The sequence below is a fragment of the Lampetra fluviatilis genome, chromosome 19, assembly GCF_964198595.1.
Source record: "Lampetra fluviatilis chromosome 19, kcLamFluv1.1, whole genome shotgun sequence".
NCBI lineage: Eukaryota > Metazoa > Chordata > Hyperoartia > Petromyzontiformes > Petromyzontidae > Lampetra > Lampetra fluviatilis.
The window spans coordinates 12,439,909-12,461,073 of record NC_136293.1 but is presented as its reverse complement, the minus strand read 5'-3'; the positions used below and the strand labels follow the sequence as shown (position 1 = coordinate 12,461,073).

Here is a 21,165-nt window from a genome sequence, read left to right as displayed (position 1 = left end):
ATCACATAAATATCCATTAGTTCATACACGAATCTCGGTGTCAATCCATGCGATATTTTGCAAGTGGCAAGTACGAATCTAAATTCTGCGTGCTGACATTGGCAACCGACACAAGGCTTGCGACAGAGGAAGAACAAGAATGGTTATTTTAGTTCCGGCTGCTGCTGAACTATGGCTGTGGTGTTTTAAAAAGATGCGAAACATTTCCCTCCATGATGCAAACCGTCTCGACATGGGTGTGCATGAAAGTGCACAACATTTCCCTGGGAAGAAAAATGGGATATTGATACGTGTTAAACTGATACATCCCCCTTTAAATTATGTTATTTTTATTATCACTAACATATACTTTAAGAAATTAAGGGTCAGTATCCCTAAGTTATCATGTTAATATTTTTCTCGTCATAATTGTCATCACCATTATTGATATAATCGGTCATCGTCATGGTTGTCATAACTGTTATACGTATGAGGATCATCAGCAACTGCATTATCATTGTCACTCATAATTGTCATCGTAATCAGCGTCGTCGTCATCAGCATCAGCCAGCTGCGGCGTTTATGCCAGCACTGATGCTTCATGAATATGCACGAGATGAGAATTATGAATTGTCAAGGTCAGCGTAACTTGCGAGATAATCCAGTTCTTAAATCTCATCATTAACAAAGAGATGCATCCTCGCCACAGTCTGCGCCGTTTCCTCGTTTCCGTCGCGTGTGCCGAGTTCCCCCGTCCTTTGCTCCGTCCTCGTTGGTATTCAGCGGAGAGAGAGAAAGAGAGGTCGCTCAGAATTATTTACGCGAAAAAAAGTGTCGTCGGCTCAAATTACTGCGATACAGTCGCATTCGCGGTCAAACAAATCGATTTTCGAGTTGGTAAACGTATCAAAACCTCGTGACGAAAAATATTTCTACAATTTTTTTTTTCATTGGCATTAACTCGTGCAAATCTGCTTCAGGACTGAATATTTTCGGATAACCAGGCGGTTGTTAACTTTCCTCCATATTCAAATTGCTGCCATACAGTTGTGTGAGTGCTCAAATATATCAATTGCAGAATTTGCAAAAATAACAAAAATCTTGATTTCCAATTTTTTTCATTGACGTTAACTCACGCAAATCTGATTTCGCGGCTGACTATTTATCTATCCGCCCGCATCGTCAGACGGATATTACCATTCCTCCAGATCCATCGGGATGCTGCTGCAGCGGCGTAACGGTTCGCACACTGGCATTGGAATCCAGAGGTCGCCTGTTTGATTCCATCTCAACAGTTGAAACAGTGGGGGGGGGGGGGGGCCTGCAAGTTTCTTAAATGCCTCCGTGTCCACCCAGCGGTTAAAACAAAAAAACTGGGTTCTCCACAGTCGTGCCAAAGGGCAGGTTACGCGTCGTGGGGTAATGGGTGGAGTACTTCCACTTCTTGCAAGACACCCAGCCAGTGTGGAAGAGGAGAAGAAATGCCCTCCAGAGATGCTCTCTGTAGAGCTCCCTCGAGTGAAGGCACTTCTCCCAGCAGTGGCGTGAGCAAGCGATTGCAAGGCTGCACTTTGCCTATATTTATAATACGACTTTTATTCTGTTGGTTGTCAATTGGGGCTTATAGCTCGAGAGCCAAGAGTAGCCCAAGGATGAGCCATGAAGAAAACATCGGCAAATAAAAGTGTATTTGGTTTTTTTTTAGGGGGTGAGCACGACCTGACCTGCAGCGTGGAAGATGAAACGACACGTTTCACCGAGTGACGTCACCGTTTCACCGAGTGACGTCAGCGTTTTGTGAACACTCTCCCGGAGGAGCTAGTGACAGACGGTCGAATTTTAATATCAGTTTAACACGGAGCAGGCTTTAGTGACCAGTATTGTTCATAATAGAGGTTTTTGGGTTATATCGCGTAAGTATAAATGTCTCATAACCCTCCACCGCCCCAAACAGCCAGTAAGGGATTTGTCGCGTTAACAAAACGAGCCAATTAGTTACTACTTCAGCCCACCAGTGTGTTGCAGAGTAGAATAATACATCCACAATAGAATAAATCCACAATATTTACAATTTGAGTACGAAATTTCGCTGGTAATTAGTAACTATTTATCACGTTTTATTTACGTAACAAACATTGCTGGCTGTGTCGGGTGGTTGAGGGTTACGACACATTTATACTGACGCAATCTAACCCAAGAACCTTCATTATGAACTTAAATGTGTTTCAAATCACTGTCGTTGTGCCATAGCTTAACTGAAACTAGTTTTCATCGCCGTACCACCGTCGACGCTATGAAATGCACGTTTGTTAATTTCTCCCATCGTTTCCCCTTTTTAAAACACGAACCAAAAATAGTCCCGAGTGTGGGTGTCCTGTTTACACGGCGGCCTTCCTGTGTACTCTACAGTAGGCTGCGGCGGCAAACCGGTGCCCCCGAAGAGACACAGCCAAAGGCCAGCCTTCATAATGTTACTTTAGACGCCAAGTGAAAAAAATGCGTGAGAACCCATTGAGATGGGGAATATCTCTTGCAACGAGGGGTCGAATGATGTGGACGCAGGCTTTAGACACCCCGAGGGCTGGGTATAAAAATAAACGTCGTTCATCTACAGAGACACAGCGGAGATGGCTGCTATGCTTATCCAGATGAGACTCATATTTTTCTACTTATCTCAACGCTGATAAAAAAAGCATTTGCCAATGTTTCATTCATTACGCCTTGCTATTGTATAACATATCTATTGTCAGCTTTCATGGAGGGACATGCAGATAGACCATCATTACATTAATACATTTTCTATTCACTCCTGGATTAAAGGCCTACCCATGTTCTCGTCATTCCTCACAGTCCTGAGATGCCACAGGGCCACCTAGCTTCTCCGCGTGAGCTGATTTCATCATTCCATCTCTGTGACAGTTGCCCTCTCAAGCCCGTTCCGTCCTCTGGCTGCCATTCTGTCACCAGTCTCGTCCATCAACCGTCATCCCCTCTAGAAATGCGTGCCACCCAAGCCCATTTAGTTTCACCATTGTCACCACTATGTCTTTAATTTGTAATTGTGTTTCCTGATCCACGTGTTCCTCTTACCGTCTCTCAGTGTAATTGCCAGCATACAGCAGTCCGTGCCTATTTGAGTACTCTCCTGCTTTTCTACTTATGTCATGGTAGTAGATAATACACACTGATAGAAAATGTTCTTCTTTAGGTGCCCTGATATGTTTGCTTTTCTCCATCGTGTTCAGTTTTTGTTCAAAAGTACTCCAACCTGCTCGGTTCCACTTTTTTATTGAACCATTTTGGTTTTCATCTGCAGTCATTAATTCTCATATACAGCATATATCGATATAAAATGCAATCGTCCAATCTCTTACAACCCAATAAAACATATTTTTTTCAAGGTATTTATAATTATGGAACTGCTACAATGAGATTCATAACAAATTTAATGACTAAAGACAACAGAGGCAGAGTCGGGTGTTTGTGGTGACACGGGATGTATTTCTTTTCATTGGGATAGGAGAAATAAAGGCGCAGAGATACACTGTGACAATATTAACCATCTCAGATTAATGATTAGACTACACAGTCCTTTTCACCAGCGATGGAAATGAACTACAAGTGGAGGATTGATGGACCTCGGAAAGAAGAAGAAGGGGCTGCTTGCGTGGTAAGGCTGAAAATAAATGGGAGCAAAATGAAACTCCTTTAAAACCATATTCTTTGGGTCTTTCGGTAAAGTCACGTAGATAGGTTAAAAGAAAATAATAGAAAACTACGACGTATCGATCGCAACACAAGCAGTCGCCATCAGAAAAGGGGGTTAGCCTCTAAAGGCAAACTGTTAATAAAGGTTTAAAATGGGCGTATCCCAAGTGTGTCAGCAGCATGGGTGGGGCAACTAATGTTAATGGAGCGGTGGTAGTAGTTGTGGGCAACGGCGGCGCTGGTGGTGGGTTTTCACCAATTAAATGGCTGCCAGGTAATCACTGCACCTCGCTTTACACACTCGCACTGTTGACGGTGGAGGTTGCTGCTGGAGGTGATGGTACTCGTAGAGGGCCATGACGGCACTGGTAGTGGGCTTCCACCAGTAAAGGGCTACTGCTAGTGGTGATGGTAGTAGTGGGCAGCGATGGTCCCGGTGGTGGGCTTCCACCAATTAAAGGGCTGCCAGGTCTAAAATGGCAACATTACAGCCAGTTATGACTTAAACTGGTTTATAACGTCCTTCCAGTGATTGCTGAGTTTGTACCCATCTTATCGGTTGAAATTGTGTCGATGTCTGTATATATGGATGGCTTCATGAACGAATCTTTGTTGATAGCCAGTGGGTTTACCTTCGCCTTAGAGAAATCAATTTCGTGTGAGCCCACCGCATTAAAACAATGATCAGCCATGGCCGAGGTATCTTTTACAACAAGTCCGCGCTGGACAAAAGGATTACTTGGAGGGACGCAACTTGCAATGAATTATGAACTAAGGAATGATGACTTTCTTACCGAGTGAAATGAAGTATTCCATTGTGCCACTTCCATTAAACACATGAGCACACATTGATAGTAATAGTTTAATTAGGCTCTGATGGGGCTCTTGCTTTTGTGATCGCATGGACAAGTGGGTAGATTGCGCTTTATTACCTCAGCAAGACCTGGCCACACTTGCATATCGTATCAATGTTGATGCCGCAGTAAGAGACACATTTTCTCCGCGGAATCAGACGGCACAAGGCAGTGTTCCGTCCTTAAACGCGTTCCCCGTTCTAGACAGGTGACGATTCACCGGTTAAAATCGCTTTGTACACTCTGGCTGCACGCGTAAGGATCCATTCTCGTTGAATCCTAAACCTCGTATGTAATGGGTTCACGTGGCCCCATGCAGCCCACTGGAGACAGCTGCATTCGCCACAATAGAAAACAAAGAATTTGATTCGTTGATTGACCTGTGCACCCCCCCCCCCCAGCATGTTTTGTCATGTTTGGGTGGGGGGGGTTCAACTGCAATGGGCGTGCACCGATCCTTCCATGAGATGCAGCATCCTCGCCGTGCTTCACGCCTGTCCAACACCCACGGGGGTTCAGAAATCACACCCTCTGCAACACGATTTGGGTGTGTACAGCTCTACCGATGCACTGGCTTCTAACGATGCTGGACGTTGACAAGAGACGGCAGCAAAGATTTGGGCGAATTTCACGGCTCCTGGTTGCCGTGAAATTTTGGAGTTGGGGCGCCACGGTGGCGAGATGTTAAGTACCTCGCCTGGTATACAGGAGGTCCTGCTGTCGATCCCGATCCTGACGCCTGCTGTATATTTGGAGTTTGTGCGTTGATTTTTCTCTGGGTCCTCCGGCTATTATACATTTCCACACGATATAAGCCACTTCGGTGCGCTTTTATTTGTGGCCAGGTGAAGTCTGAAAAGGGCTATGTAGCTCAGTGGGCTTTACCTGGTAAAATAAAAATAATTTAGTTTTTTATATGGCTTAATATTTTTGGTGAATGTAGCTCCTCCAGTGGCATGCACCAGTAACAGACAACATACAGAGAGAAAGTGAATCGTTTCTCATACGAACCACTCGACGCATGTATCGTGCGCGAGTAGTTAGAATGGACTCGCATGGATGGATCGTTGCGTCGTTATAATCTGCCGAGTTTGAGCGGTGGTTGTGGAGTAATTAACAGCACAGTGGTAAGAGTGGGGTTAGGGGGCCTGGTCTCGATCAAACACAAACTCGGTCGATAAGGACGTGCTTGTCGCTTGGTTACGCAGAAGGAGGCGAGGACGTGGGATGCGTGTCGTCTGTTTTCGTCGTTTTTGTTGTTGTAAGTAATCGGTCACCGAGTCAGAGTCAGCAGCAAATCTCAATGGCGCCGGCGAGTGCGTGCAAAAGGCGCGAATGAACGTGAGGTGTCATATTTTAGATTTTGCTTCATTTCTTCGCGAGCCAATCCGCAAACGGCCGATCGAGAGTTAACCGCATTTACAAAGTGCTAAATAGATATACGGAATTAGAATTTATCTCTGTCAAGCGCAGTGCCACTTGGGGAATTCATCCCTCGTGCAGTAAATGTGATAAGATTCTTTCTCTTGTCTGTAACACCTAAGGCAGTTAAACTTTAGTGCTATCAATTGCTCTTAAAGGCCATAAAACATGAATTATATGATAACCTTTTCAAATAAGTAGGTTATCATTTAATTAACTTTTATTTTCCGGAGGTATAAATCGGTGCACCTGACGTTTTACAAACTCAGGTGGAACTAATTTCTGGTTTGGCCCCCATAGACCGTCGCGTCCTTTGGCATGTGCGGGGCCCACCGGTTTGAAGCGTAGCCCCTGAACCGAATGAAGCCGCATAAGCAATGTGCCACGTTGTGTTGGCATAAGGCAGCCAACATCACGGCTTCCTGACACCGTGATGTTGTACGGGTCATGTGACCCGTGTGTTCGGGCCGTATCATGTTAAGTCATTAGGCGCAGATATCTTTGGGGGCTTGGCTATATACAGCGCTTGACCACATTTGATTAAATGTGCTCAGCACTTAGTTTAGTCAGATTTCTGCTTATGCCGCTAATAATGATGAGAATAAAATATATATATATCTGTAATATATATATCTGTAGAAATGCACGTGTTATTCAATTACGTTTCGGAGTAAAAATATGGGAACACTTGGTGCTCTGAACACAAGGAATGCCCCACTCTTCTAATGAGAATACAAACATTGAATGTGCCTGCAAACTGCTCTTGCTAGGACGACCCACCCCAGGGATGAGGCCCGTGGGTGAAGGTGCTGCTGCTGCTGCCTCGAGAAGAGAACCACAGCAGCACACGGCAGCTCCTGGCGGGCCGTTGCTGTCTTAACGACGCTTCTGAGTTTCAATATTTTTATTTAACATAAACACCCATCGCTTAATAAGCGGCGGCGCTGACCTACCATGCCGTGACCTAGTTTTCGAAAGTGTGCTTTCCAAATGTGTGCCGTCATGGGCCTGTGATGTGAATTTTAAAGATGTAAACATTTGCTCGCAAAAGGTTTCTTTCCAAAGTCTCACTATTGTACCGTATTGTTTTTTTTACATTAAGTATGCATGACTTCTGTGTTATTGTGTAGCATGTAATGCACCGATTTATGATTGCCTTCAATAGAACAATTACCCGTGTGTGCTCTTAAAAACACACACTTTGCTTCGGTTATTCCGCTCTCTCCAATTAACGCTCTATATTGTGCTATCCATTATACGAGCTGTCACAATCAACTGTGTGCCCAATTTAAATTATTTTGATGGTTATTTTTCAGTAATAGTTGAAAAAATATATTATTTTGTCAATTCACGACTGAATAATAGGCCTCCTCACGCCACCGTGTCACTCATGGTGATCGTTTGGCCAAACATCGCCGCACTGGTCGACACGAGTTCGTGAAGAGAGGCCCTGGGCCGAATCGGATATCGCTTAATGCTAACGTCAGCCGTGGCTGGGAAACGAACTCGGGTTGCCGGACTCGTAGCGCAGCAGCGCTTAGATAGCAATGATTGTGATTTGAGCCAAGCCTCCGTTTGCTTGCTCCACATTAGACCTCCCCGTTATGTACGACTGCCTTCTCTGCCACAAGGGCATCTGTGCTTTTGCGCTTCCGTCGACTGTGTAGGGCAACAAAAGCTTTGCCTGGAGTCAATAAGTCGGCGCCACCCATTTGATTATACAGTCGGGCTTCTTTTGTGGCACCAGACAAAAGTAAGCCTGGAAATTAATGTTGATACGGCGGCGCGCCTTACATGGGGATCGTCTCTGCTGTGTTGGGGGAACTCAGCCAGCAAACTATTGCTTCCTGGATTCGAGCCACGGGTCTGTCTGGCGCGAGAAAAGTATAAATCTGTGCGGTAGGTTTTATGGTCTCATCATGATCCGCGGTATAAAAACAAAATAAATATATATACACGATACAATATATATTTTTGAAAACACCATCCGAGATTGAAATTTGTAATAAATAAAAATCGTGCTTAATTATTCACAAACGGTTTAGAGGCCCTGCAAATGTACATGTTCGCACAGCCAAGAACTTGGTACGAAAAGTTACATTGAATGAGACGTTGGGAAAAACGTGGCAGTGTCTCATTACCAAGCTGCACCCGGCAAGGATGGCACGGGGCATCGTTGCTGGTGGGTGGCTTTGGCGATAGAATCACAAAAAATGTTGAAAAGGTAAAAAAAAGGTTGTTCCCAGTATTTCCTGTTTTTGCCAACCTGAAGTCTCAACCGACCTGTGTGCCTCTCTGAATAAAACACAGTCCTGGTCATATGTTAAATCAAGTAGGGCCAGACACTTCAGATGAGGGAATTGAGCAGCTGGCTCCTTCGTGAGGCGTTTCTAGCAACGCTCACGATGTTTATGCATTAACTCCACATCTCATTAATTAATAATAATCTGCCCACAGCATTGGCTCGTATTACAAACGTTGTCTCATTGTTTGCCGAGCTATAAAGTGGCACAGAAAAGCTAGCATTCTAATGTGTCTTTGAATAAACATATACAAAAAATAGGAATTTTAAATACCAATTCTTACACTCGCTCAAATGGAAATTGTTAATATGTTGTACTATTTTCTGAAGTAATGTTGATTATGAAGTAATGCTATCATTAGCCTGAGGGCCTGATAGATCTGAACTAGCTCTAGCTTGACAACTCATTTCTTTAGAACTGCTTCTTGTGGTAAGTTTGTTGTCTTTTCCCCGCACCTCCGATTAACACTGTTGGCTATGTACGGTGCGAAAGAAGTTCTGCATACATACAAGATAGATGTCGATACATTTCATGTATTTCACCAGGAAGGGTCCCATGAGCTGTTAGCCTTTATTCACGGGCATCCTGCGATGGTAGAGATGTTGTACAGTACAGATCTTCGTTACAATCATGGTCGCATAGGTTTCCTTACAAACCGCAAGTATCGGTACGTGCTTTACGTATTAGAGAGGGGCACCGAAACCGGTCAGGCACTCGGCGAGAGGCGAGACAAAATACGCTCGCTTCACCAAACCCGCACTCACCAGCTTGGTGGAGTATGGTGAAGTATTCGCTCGCCCGTGACCAACTGCCAAAACCATGGCCCGCATTTCCAGTTCCCAGCTCTGGATCCATCAGCCACTAGGGATCATTCTTGACGTTTCTTCGCGTTAAACCTTTATGAGAGCTTCGCAAAATGTGCCCGCCATCTCAAAGCAAATTGACTCACCCTTGGTAAACTTCATTTCAAACTGGAAACGGCAACAAAGTAATAGTCTGTTTGAAGCAACACGATGTTGTCACCAATTCCCCTCCTTTCAAGTTTGCTTTAAATGTCTAATGCTGATCTTTATTTTTCATGTAAAATGTATTTGAAGTAAATATTTAATGCAATGTAAATGCACTTGCATTTAATTTACAAATATGAATATGTTACGCAGTTTGCAGCTTTTGCCTTTCGGGACTTCCAAATCGAGTGGAACTCTCTTATGCCGTGCTCTGTGATGGAGTGACTGAATAATTTTATTCAAAATGTGGTTGTTTGTTTTCTAGCTGCTCAGAGCCCACCGAAACAGAATTTGCCTTTTGTGCAACATTGCTTGGATGTTGTTGTACCTCTGGGAAGCTGGCTGGGTTCAAATACCTGGCAAACCTTGGAATGTTTTTTTATAAGCTTTGCAACTAAGGTTGAAAGCATTAATTCGTTAGCTCCGTCTGTCCATCTGGACGTGGGGAGGGGGCCCAAGACAACTCTTTTAAAGGTAACCCACTATCAATGGCATCTCAGTCTCATGTTACTGCTATTAGGGACTTACCCGAGATAAAATTGGCCACATTGTTTTCCAGGGTTGCCCAAAAAGTCGGCACAAAATCCAGCACTAGATACATTCAAAATGGCAAAAGGAAGATTTTGATATTTTAGCTGACTGGCCAGTTGTCCTTATTTGAAATGTTGAATTCTATTGAGGTTAAGAGCGAGAGACAAGGCCTGACCATATCAGAGGGCAGTGCAGTAACACCCACTGTTGTACTGTATTTCTATGCTCCCTGCCTTCACCAACCCACACTGACCAGCATGGTGAAGTATGGTCACATGACCTGCACGGTGGGGGGAGGCCCTCATCCAGTAGTTGATTGACACACGATCTGTCTACGAACATTGAGAGAGAGAGAGGGGGGCTTTAACAGAGTGGAGAGGGTGAGATGGTGAGTGCTTCCCCACGCTGTACGGATTGTGGGGGTTACTGCACCACAGTGGCGAGATGTTAACCACCTCGCCTGGCTTCCAGGAGATTGTGCTGTTGATCCCGACCCTGACGCCTGTATATATGGAATTTGCACGTTCTCCCCGTGGTCGCGTGGATTTTTTTCCAGGTCCTCCGTTTTTTCCCATGATTTTTGGAAACATGAGCATTGGGCTGCTATACATCTCCACACGATGAGTCACTTCATTGCACTATAATTTGTGCCCAAGTCGCTTCTGAAAAAGAGCTGTTTCGCTCAGTGGGCCTGACTTGGTGAAAAAAAAGTCTAGTTAAAAAAAATCTTGTATTGTGCATCTGGGTGAAGGTGGGGGAAACATGGATGTGGCAGCATAGAGTACAGATCAGCAACACATTTTTCTTCAACTGTCCTCTTCTGCTCACAGAAGCCTATAACAACCCTTCTGTGTGTAGTGACATAAGAAGGGAGGGGCTGCTGGGGGCTCTGGGTTCCCAGGTGGGTCCAGACGCTTAAGCCTCTGGGCGCCAGGCGTTGAGTTCCCAGGGGGTCCAGACGCTTAATCCCCTTGGCGCCGCCAAAGGGGGGGGCTGTGTGTGCTCTGTGGGATATCTGGGGGCGCACACGGCCCCACCCCTCGTTGTACCAGGCATAAAAGGAGAGCTCCCTGGACGATCGGGGCCCAGTTGTAACTCAAGACCCAAGACCCACGACCAGCCATCTGAAGACCCGGGGATGCTGTGAGAGCCAGCGCTGGGACTCTGGAACTCCCGACTCTACGACCTTGTGAGGGCGAGTTCCGGAGCGTAGCCAGAGTAGAGTATCTAGGCTGTGTAGCTAGGCTGTGTACCTAGGCTGTAACAGAGTATCAGGACTGTTGGACTGTTGGACTGTTGGAGTGTTGTATTGTAATAAAGAAGTTACCTCTACAAGTGTCTCCGGAACCTGTTACATTTGGCGTCAGAAGTGGCAATGGAGACAAGAAGTAAGCCACGTACCTTCAGTCCTGACGGCGATGTTGAGGAGCAAGCGGCGACGGGGCAGCCAACTCGGGCCGACAGCGACGCTGCACCGCCGGCTCAGCAGTCGTCCACCATACCTGCCGATCTTCCTCCAGCGTCGGGAGCAGCAATGGAGGAAACGCTGCTTCGCCTCACCGAGCTGCTCCACGCCACCGTCTCCATCCTGGACGACATGCGTCGCTCACAGGCGGAGACAGCAGGGAGAGAGGAGGCGCAGCGGCCGCACCATCCCGCCGGCTCCCACACAAAGATGGCGGCCGTTCCCGCCGCAAATACATCCGGGTGTGTCGTCACTTCTGCGGGGGGAGCAGTGGCCGCTGGGAGCGACGTCACTTCCGGGCCCAGCGTGGGCCAACCCGATGACGCCGCGTCATCAGCGCTGCGTCCCTCACCGCCGGGTGACAGCGCTGCGAACGCGAAGCCAGCTTCAGCCGGGTTGCCAGGCAACGAAAGCTTGGCTCACGTCCAGCAACGCCTGCCGGCACTCAAGGCATTTTCTTCAGAGGGGGGTGAGTGGGCAGCGTTCGAACGCCGGTTCGTCTCTCTTATAGAGACGTCCGGCTGGTCGGAGTATGAAGCGCTCCAAGGCCTCCCGGCCATGCTCGACGACGACTCCCTCGCAGCACTCCTTACTGTGCCACGCGCAAAACGTGCCACGCTCACGGATGCCCTTCATCAGATGCGGCTGATTTATGGACCCCCATCCGAAGCACGTCACCGCTTCGATGCGAGGAGGAAGAAGGCCTCCGAGTCGGCGATGGGGTACCGCAGCGCGCTGCTGGCCATGGCAAAGGTTGCCTACCCTCGCATGGATGAAGACGCTGTGGAGTCACTCGTGCTGCAGAAGCTCATGAGCTTGGCCCGCCAGCTTCGAGTTGCCATGCCGACAGCCGACGACGACGACGACTTCACGTCGCTACGTGCTGCCAGGTGCATCCAAGCACACCTACATTGCGATGAGGACACGACCATCGCCGCCTGCGCAGGCCCACCTGATGCACAAGCCTATGACGTGCATTCGGGGCCTCATCAGGCCTTCGCAGCAACAGAAAATCGCGGATCGTCCAACTGGCGATCCCAGCGAGATCACCACCAGCGGGACCGGCCAACCTCGCGCCAGGACGGAGCGTCCATCGTCTGCCACAACTGTGGCCTTCGGGGCCATGTGGCGTCCGGCTGCCGGGTCCCCCGACGCCGGACTTCAGGACCTCCGGCGCCTCGGCCACCACCGTATCCTCGGCATACCCAGGCGAGTCACGACACCTCGCACTCTCGGCCCCCACTTACAACAAGCACGCACCCTCACACCACACAGGGGGGTCATGCTTCTGAGGAGGGGGATTCGGGCCCATCATTGAACAACCGGGCGCTCGGACCGGGTCAATGGTCCGAGTTGGCCCATAGGGTCGTTGCCGCTGCGGCAGGGTCCTCTGCCGTAGTGGGTTCCATCGAGGGCGTTGATGTTCGTATGTTGATCGATACGGGTGCGTCGGCGACCATCATTTCAGACATAATTTATAACATTTTGCCCGATATATGCCGTCCCTTGCAGCCAGTTGATGTGCCATGCTATGCCGCAAATGGGGGTTCGTTGGGCATCACCGGACGGATCAATGCTCAGATCCGCATTGCTGACGTCCAATTAGTTGGGCCCATTTTGGTCTCATCAACCCTCGCCGTTCCGTGCCTCCTCGGAACAGATTTCTTGGGGAAGATGCCCATTAAAATTCTCATTAACAAAGGGTGTATTGAGCTCCCCTCCGGCCGACGCATGGCCTTCCTACCCACACCCACTCGGTTGCACTCCGCATCTACGACGGTGCAGGCGTTGGCGGCGTGCACAATTCACATTCCTCCTGGCTCTCAGATGTTAGTTCCCCTCCGGTTTCGTAAACCCCTTGATTACGACGCGTTCATGGGGGGTGCTGTGATCGGGCCTTCGCGTTCAGCTGAGCGGGTGTCGGACCTCGTGTGTGCACAAACGCTCGTGCGAAGCGACCACGACCCCTTTATCCAGGTCCTTAACGCGGGATTGGAAACGGCCGTTATCTGTCAGGGAATGGTGCTTGCTCACGCGACGCCAGCCCCGCCAGAAGATGTGATCGTGGGTCACGTAGGGGGCGAGTTCTCTTCCGTTGCCAAGCCAGGTCCTGACACAGGATGGCTCGACGCGCTTTGCTCCACTTCTGCCGATTTGTCACCATTACAACATGCTAAATTACGCACGCTGCTGAGCGATTTCGCCGACGTTTTCAGTCAAAGCAAATTCGACATTGGCTGCACTAAATTGCTAAGCCACCACATCGACACGGGTGATGCCGCTCCAATTCGTCAAAACCCATTCCGGTTGAGCCCGGCCGAAAAGGAACATGTACGGGTGGCCGTCAACGATATGTTGGCGGCCGATGTCATTGCGCCATCAAATAGCCCATGGGGGGCGCCGATCGTTCTTGTTAAGAAGCACGACGGGAGCCTCCGCTTTTGTGTTGACTTCAGGAAACTTAATAAGATTTCGGTGGCCGACGCCTACCCGCTTCCCAGGATGGACGAGTCGCTCGATGCCTTAGCAGGTGCGCATTACTTCTCCACCTTGGATCTCCTCTCGGGGTTTTGGCAGCTACCCCTTGATGACGCATCCAAACCAAAGACGGCCTTTCGCACGCCGCAGGGACTGTTCCAATTCAACAGACTTCCCATGGGTCTTCACTCGGCCCCGGCGACGTTCCAGCGCCTGATGGAGCTGGTCCTCGCTGGGCTCCAGTGGGATTCTTGCCTAATCTACCTCGACGATGTAATCGTGTTCAGCAAAACTTTTGATGAACACCTCACGCGATTGAAGGCAGTTTTCCTTAAAATGCGAGCGGCTAACCTCAAATTCAAACCGCAAAAATGCCACCTCATGAGGGATTCGGTTCGTTATTTGGGCCATATTGTCAGCCGCTCGGGAATTGCCACGGACCCCGAAAAGACAAATTGCGTGCGCTCATGGCCAACTCCTACCTCTGTTGGGGAGGTGCGGAGTTTTATCGGCTTCGCCTCATATTATCGACGATTTGTTGCGGGATTCGCATCTATTGCGAAGCCCCTCCACGCATTAACGGCCAAAGGGGTCAAATTCCGATGGGGAGAGTTAGAACAGGCATCATTCAATGCCGTCCGAAAAGCACTGGTCGATGCTCCTACCCTGTCTTATCCAGATTTTACCACTCCGTTCATTCTGGATACAGACGCCAGCAACACCGGAATTGGAGGGGTGCTGTCGCAAATTGTCAATGGAGTGGAGCGCGTCGTCGCCTATGGCAGCAGGGTGCTGTCGCCCGCGGAGCAACGTTACTGCGTGACGCGCCGCGAATTGCTTGCTATCGTTTTTTTCATAAAGCAGTACAGGCCATACGTGTATGGCAGGCATTTCACAGTACGCTCCGACCACGCGGCGCTACAATACGCCTTGCGAGTGGACCAACCATCTGGACAGCTCTCGCGTTGGCTCGAGATCCTCCAGGACTTTGCGTTCACTGTCATTTACCGCAAGGGGATTCAACACGGGAACGCCGACGGGTTGTCGCGACTGCCGAACAATGGGCGCTGTGCTTGTTTTTTGGGTGCGGGGCGTTGTAGGCAGCCTGACGGGGTACCGCCCCCATCCCTTGCGGCCGCGGCCGGGGATGGGGTCGGGGACCACGGGGCTCCCTCCACGCAAGTTCCGCAGGACGCATTGCTGGGCCTCGGGTTGGACGACTGGGGACGTCTTCAGATGGAAGACGTCTCCCTCCTCAAATTGAGACGCCGCGCTAGGGATGCCGAGGGTCACAGGGGGCAGGGGGGCCCCGTATCATATGTCATCCGGGAAGGCGTCCTCATGCATTGGGATGGGGGGTCCCAATCCCACACATTGGTGGTGCCCACCTCCCTGCGGGGGCGACTTGTGTGGGAAACCCACAGTCGCCTCTTGCACTTGGGTGTTCAGAAAACACTAGCTAAAATCCAATTGGAATTTTTCTGGCCGGGCATGGCAAACGATGTGGCTGACCTTGTGCAAGGTTGCACAGAATGTGCACGGCGGAAACCACCTGCTAGGCCGTCCTGCCCGCCGCTCCAATCCATTAAAGTTTCCCGGGTCAATGAGATCGTCGCATTGGATATTTTGGGTCCGTTTCCCGCTACTCCTCGGGGTAATAAGTACCTTTTGGTTGGGGTCGAATATTTTACCCGATGGGCCATGGCCTGGCCACTCCCCAACCAGTCTGCAGCAGCCATTACAGAGGCCTTTTTCCAGGGCTACGTCCTGGACAAGGGTGCTCCCGAACGCCTGCTGACCGACCAAGGGAAAAATTTCTCTTCCACCCTGTTGCGGGATGTGTGCAACCTGCTAGGGACACACAAAATTCGCACCTCGCCATATCACCCCCAGACTGACGGTATGGTCGAGCGATTACATAGGACACTTACCTCCATGCTAAGCCACCAGGTGTCTGAGTCACAGACTGATTGGGATCTCCACATACCTGGTGTCTTGGCCGCCTATAGAATGGCGCCCCATGCTGCCACGGGGTACTCGCCATTCTATCTAATGTATGGTAGGGAGGTTTGCCCCCCAATCGACGTACAATTGCACATTAAACAGCCCGCACCTAAGGCTAAGATTGCCGACCACATCCGTGCTAATGTGCGTCGTCTCGTAGATGCCCGGGAGGCTGCTCAAAATAACTCAGAAGCCCGTCAGCTTGCCAACGAGCGGTTGCGGAATCTCCGCACATCCCGCCACGTTTGGGTAGAAGGGGACCGCGCCTGGCTCCACTGCCCGCAGGTACCATTGGCTACTTCCTCAAAACTGCTTAAGCCTTGGAGAGGGCCGGTTGTTATTATTCGCGTTCTCCGCCCGCAGTGTGTCAGGATCCAGCATGGCAAGCGACGTTGGTTCGTGCACCCGTCACGTCTAAAACCTTACATTCAACCCTACACACCTCCTTCACATCTCCGGGGCCGAGAGCGCGACATGTCTGACGAGTCGCGCCGCGATGATGCTGCTTCTAACTCTCGGGCAGGTCCCGCTGCCCCGCCCTCAGGTGCCTTGGGAATGAAATCCGCCACGGCCGACCCAGCGGGAACAAGCTTGCCCGCGGGATCAGCGACCCAGGACACAAGCGCAACAGCGGGTCGTCGGTCCCCTCCTGCCTCCGTCGCGACCGATGGACCTGCCACTCGGACTCGCTCAAAACTCAAACGATTTTCATGACCCCCGCCCACGAACTCTCGTCCCAACGCGACGCCACTCACTTTTCCATCATGTATAGTGGGCGATTGGGGCGTGCGTTCATCCTGCATATATGTGTTTATACAGTGTTGTTCTGCATCGGTGACCACAGGAGGGGGAGAGGCGCTTTCTTCTCATTTTTTTTTCTTGATTTGTCACACACTCATTCTGATGGTTAACAAATAATTTCTTGTACAATTGTATTTTTTTTTGACAGCCGGGTCGGCTGGAGGCTACGTAGAGGGGGGTAATGTAGTGACATAAGAAGGGAGGGGCTGCTGGGGGCTCTGGGTTCCCAGGTGGGTCCAGACGCTTAAGCCTCTGGGCGCCAGGCGTTGAGTTCCCAGGGGGTCCAGACGCTTAATCCCCTTGGCGCCGCCAAAGGGGGGGGCTGTGTGTGCTCTGTGGGATATCTGGGGGCGCACACGGCCCCACCCCTCGTTGTACCAGGCATAAAAGGAGAGCTCCCTGGACGATCGGGGCCCAGTTGTAACTCAAGACCCAAGACCCACGACCAGCCATCTGAAGACCCGGGGATGCTGTGAGAGCCAGCGCTGGGACTCTGGAACTCCCGACTCTACGACCTTGTGAGGGCGAGTTCCGGAGCGTAGCCAGAGTAGAGTATCTAGGCTGTGTAGCTAGGCTGTGTACCTAGGCTGTAACAGAGTATCAGGACTGTTGGACTGTTGGACTGTTGGAGTGTTGTATTGTAATAAAGAAGTTACCTCTACAAGTGTCTCCGGAACCTGTTACATGTGCACCGTCATCGCCCATCCGAGCACCATCGAGACTCAGCACTGCTTAGCTTCTGAGTTGTTATGACATCGGGCCCATTCCAGGTGATTTGGTCATAGGTGTGCTCTCTTTATATGTAACCAGTGCTGGCAGCACATTGGCAAAAAAAAAGGTGTAGGGACTGTGTGAGTATTTAAAAAAAGAACACGTAAAAATTTGTTTTTTAACCAAATTCCGCTAAATCCCAGCTTGGAGAATTAAAATGTCGGATTCGAAGGTTACACGACAAACAGTGTCGTAGCAGAGTGTGTGAGAAAATGCAAGCCTTTCCTGCGTAACAGATAAAAGGCCCACTTCGTTGATGTCTTTAGGGAGAGCCTTGTGGAAAAATCCCTTCTGGTGCTGTTCACAGACACACGGAGCATGGTGTTCTGCGAGATTTGCAAATGGATTCCAACATCTCATTACCTAATGCCTATAGCAGAATTGTAATAAATTGAAAAGAAATATAAAGAAAAAACACAGCAATGGGATCATTATTTGTAATTTAAGATACGGCACAGCAGGAAAATTAGAATCTTCGGTAATGTTTCTTAAATATTCTCTATAAATGTGATCTTCGGTAATTGTGCATGAAATGCCTTCAATTCACGTGAATGGGGGCCGTTTAGAATGTTCACAATAAGTAGCGGCAAAAGGCATTACGATTTATTTTATGGCCTCGTTTTTTATTTATTTTCCCCTGCACTTCACCAAAAAGGTGGTCTCAACTGTGCACTTTAATTGGGAGTATTAATGCGGCTTGAGGGATGTGTTGTCAAGACCGGTTTTTTTCTCCCACCCCCCCCCCAAGTGTGAACTTGCCTTACTACTAATACGCGACGCACATCGTTAAAACAATTCCTCAGCAGTGCACGGTAAAACATTTTTTTTAACGTTGTTATCAACGATAAAATATGTTTCGCTCGCGGTGTAAACTGCTCATTTAAAGAGATCAAGTGGGTTTTTTCCCTTCTTCTTGCCGGAGGCGTGGTGTTGAAAGTCATCCGTTCGTTCCTCAGCTGTTGACGTTCAGTGGGAACGATGTGAATGGCAAAACTGCCGTTAATTTCAATGTGAGGTGACGTTCACATGGAGAGGAGTCACCCAGCCCTGCTCTTCAAAAGCAGTGTGAATTCTAGTCTCATGACCGGCCATGATAAAATCCAAACTGTGGATAATCCCGCTGGGGGCTTTGAAATCATTCATAATTAATTGACTTCCATAAATTCTACGCACTAATCCATTGCATGGTTTTTAGATAAGGAGAAACATTTCGGCCGACTTACGGGCGCACTGGACACTGCCCTGGTGTAAATGGTTCACTCGCGGGACTCGCAATCTAGAGGTCGCCGGTTCGGCTCCGTCTCCCAGCGCGGCGGCTGCAATGACGGGGCAAGTTGCTTCAATTCCCCTGCAACTGTCCACCCAGCGGTGCAAATGGGCGCTCTGCAGTTAGTCTGTCAGCAGGTCACGTGTATCGGGGTAAAACGTGGGTGCTTCCGTGACTTCCAAGACGTCTCGTCAGCTTGGAATAGTCGGCCAAATATCCTGTAGAGAGGCTCTCTCTTAGTGCCTGCTATTTGGGAGCCCTTCCGCCAGCAGTGACTGCTGTAAGCAAGAAATTGCAGGGCTTCACTTGGCCAGTAGGCCCACCGAAATCTTTTCCCTTCTGTTGCCCCTCCTTCCTCCAAGCCATCAGGCCCTCTTCCTGGCGCTCGGCAATCCTTTGAAAATACTTGGGTCCGTTGCAATGAATAACAGAAAAAAACCGATGTAGACTTGTGTGCGGTTTAAGCAATGTCATTCACTTTACTGTTATCGCCAATCTGTGCAGCAACTACACTCCAGCCTCATTGCGTCACCCGACCCCAACTCAACGAGGTGAATCCTTGCATTTTAAAAGTTTTTTTGTAGCGCCTCTGGGAACCTTATTTCACAACAGGGCCAAATAATTGCCCAGCATGTCTGCGTGATTTCTACTCCTGACGTGTTCCGTGGGGAGAGATCAGCTCTCTTGCAAAAGCTCTCGGCATGCCACGGTCTCCTGCTGCCCCCCCCCCTTCTTCCCCCACCACTCCCAACCCCCCTGCCCCCCGACTCCTCGCCAGCCTCGCCCATCGCTTTCACTCCTGAATATAAAATCAACGCCTGTGGCTATTGCTCCGTTTCCAGAAGCCACTTTCGCCTCGTCTCTTTCCCACCCGTGTCACATGACCCATCTCTCATTTATGAAAAGAGTTACGTTGAGAAGGCATTTGTTCGTCGGTTCAAAGCGAAGAGACTTTGTGGGGAATCGGTGCTTCAACCATCATTTCTGCATTGCAGATTCTTCTCCACATTTGAATTCTCGAAAGCCGCGCATGAAAAAATTATAATAATGCCGCTTTATTTACTCTAAAAATTTTGCTGAATCTGAACTCGTTTTTTTTTTATCCAGACAGTCCTGCATCAGTACGATTGGCCATTTTTTCCCTTTTCTAATTACGTATCTTACGGTGCAACTGGGATTTGGCCCATTCCTGGGCTCAACTTGGCTTGACATCCGTTGTGATGCCACGTTCCCACCAGTCACGAGGAGACAAAGGCAAGCCAGACATGCGGCCTCTTTCTCCATTTATCGCTCTGTCTGCCTTGCCCATTACAACCGATGTCCACTCACAACATGTGCCTTGATGGTTTAATTAGACTAAGAGGAAAGTCCTTGCGTTCGGTTTTGTCCATTCCCAAATCTGATGGACGACATTTCTTTCACCTATTCAATCCTGACGAGCGTTTGTGCACGTGCATGCACGAGCGTGTGCACGTGTGCGTGTGTGGAAATGTGCAAGTGTGCGTGTGTGGAAATGTGCGAGTGTGCCGGTGGGGAGCCGTGGCCCAGCGCTTCATGCACTGCGTTGTGAACCCAGCAAACTTGAGTTTGATTCCTTGCAATGGCTAGCATCAGCAGCAGACGGTGTCAGAACTTGTCCTGGGATGGCCCTAGGTTGACTTAGCCTCAATTTAGTACCTGGTTCATTGTATAAACATCAGGACTGGGGAGACAACAGTCTATATGCTGTATAAAAAGAGGATCTTTGTATTTGTTCGTACATGTGTGTGCAGTTTGTAAAATGTTTGACGCTATAAATGTGGATGGCTGTGGACAAGATGCATAAAATGTGCAGCATAAGATACAATTATGAACACAGGCGCGATTGTGTGTAGTGAGTAAACACGTGCACAGGAGAACTCCTCGTATCCATGGTGATACAGGAGACACCAGTATTGAGGATACTATTATCTGTGGGGTTATCCGCGACCTCACACCTGTTATCCGTGTGGTAAAAAAAATCTTCGTAACCCCGCGGATAAAAGGGAAAATGTCCACAAGACTCCATTTGTTTCCTGAAAACTTTCGAGGATTATTGATCCGGTTTGCTATGCATTGTGGGTATAATTGTGGATAATCGGAATAAAAAGGGCCGCAGATAATAGGAGATTTCGCGGGCCATACGGCGGCCGTGGATAGTAGGAGCGGCGGATAATGGGAATAAAATCGGACCCACGGGGAAGAGAGGAGGCGTTCCGTACTTGCAGTGCGTCGTTACAGGTTTCACGCAGCCTTTCCGTTGGCGGTGTTACGCGCTCGCACGGATGAGTTCTGTCCATTGCGTGCGCTTCTTTGCCACGTGGCGGGAGGCTACGAACGGTGTGGTTTTGCGGTTTGTTCTTTTGGAGCCCGTTTAGGAAAACACTTAAAGTTGTTTTTTGCTTTTACAAATCGTGTATGATAGGACAAATATCCAGAGTATAATCAAATAGGGTCCCCGCACATTGCACGGACAAAAATACAATGTGAAAACACAGCAACACTGAAAATCATTCATCACGTTACAGGATGTTTGCAGGAACACCTCTGCCAGCAT

The 21,165-nt window shown here is 49.1% G+C and overlaps 2 protein-coding genes across 3 annotated transcripts in view; both read left to right on the top strand.

Moving 5' to 3' along the window:
- The window catches only part of LOC144937690 (mineralocorticoid receptor-like), a 131,823-nt gene that overhangs the window by 19,202 nt on the left and 91,456 nt on the right, over nt 1-21,165 (top strand). The gene's annotated exons all lie outside the window — the stretch shown is intronic.
- Nucleotides 10,643-17,232, top strand: LOC144937687 (uncharacterized). Its single transcript, XM_078865096.1, has 2 exons — nt 10,643-12,478; nt 16,296-17,232. Exons 1-2 carry the CDS (start codon nt 11,180-11,182, stop codon nt 16,308-16,310), a joined length of 1,314 nt encoding a protein of 437 aa, XP_078721222.1. The 5' UTR covers nt 10,643-11,179; the 3' UTR covers nt 16,311-17,232.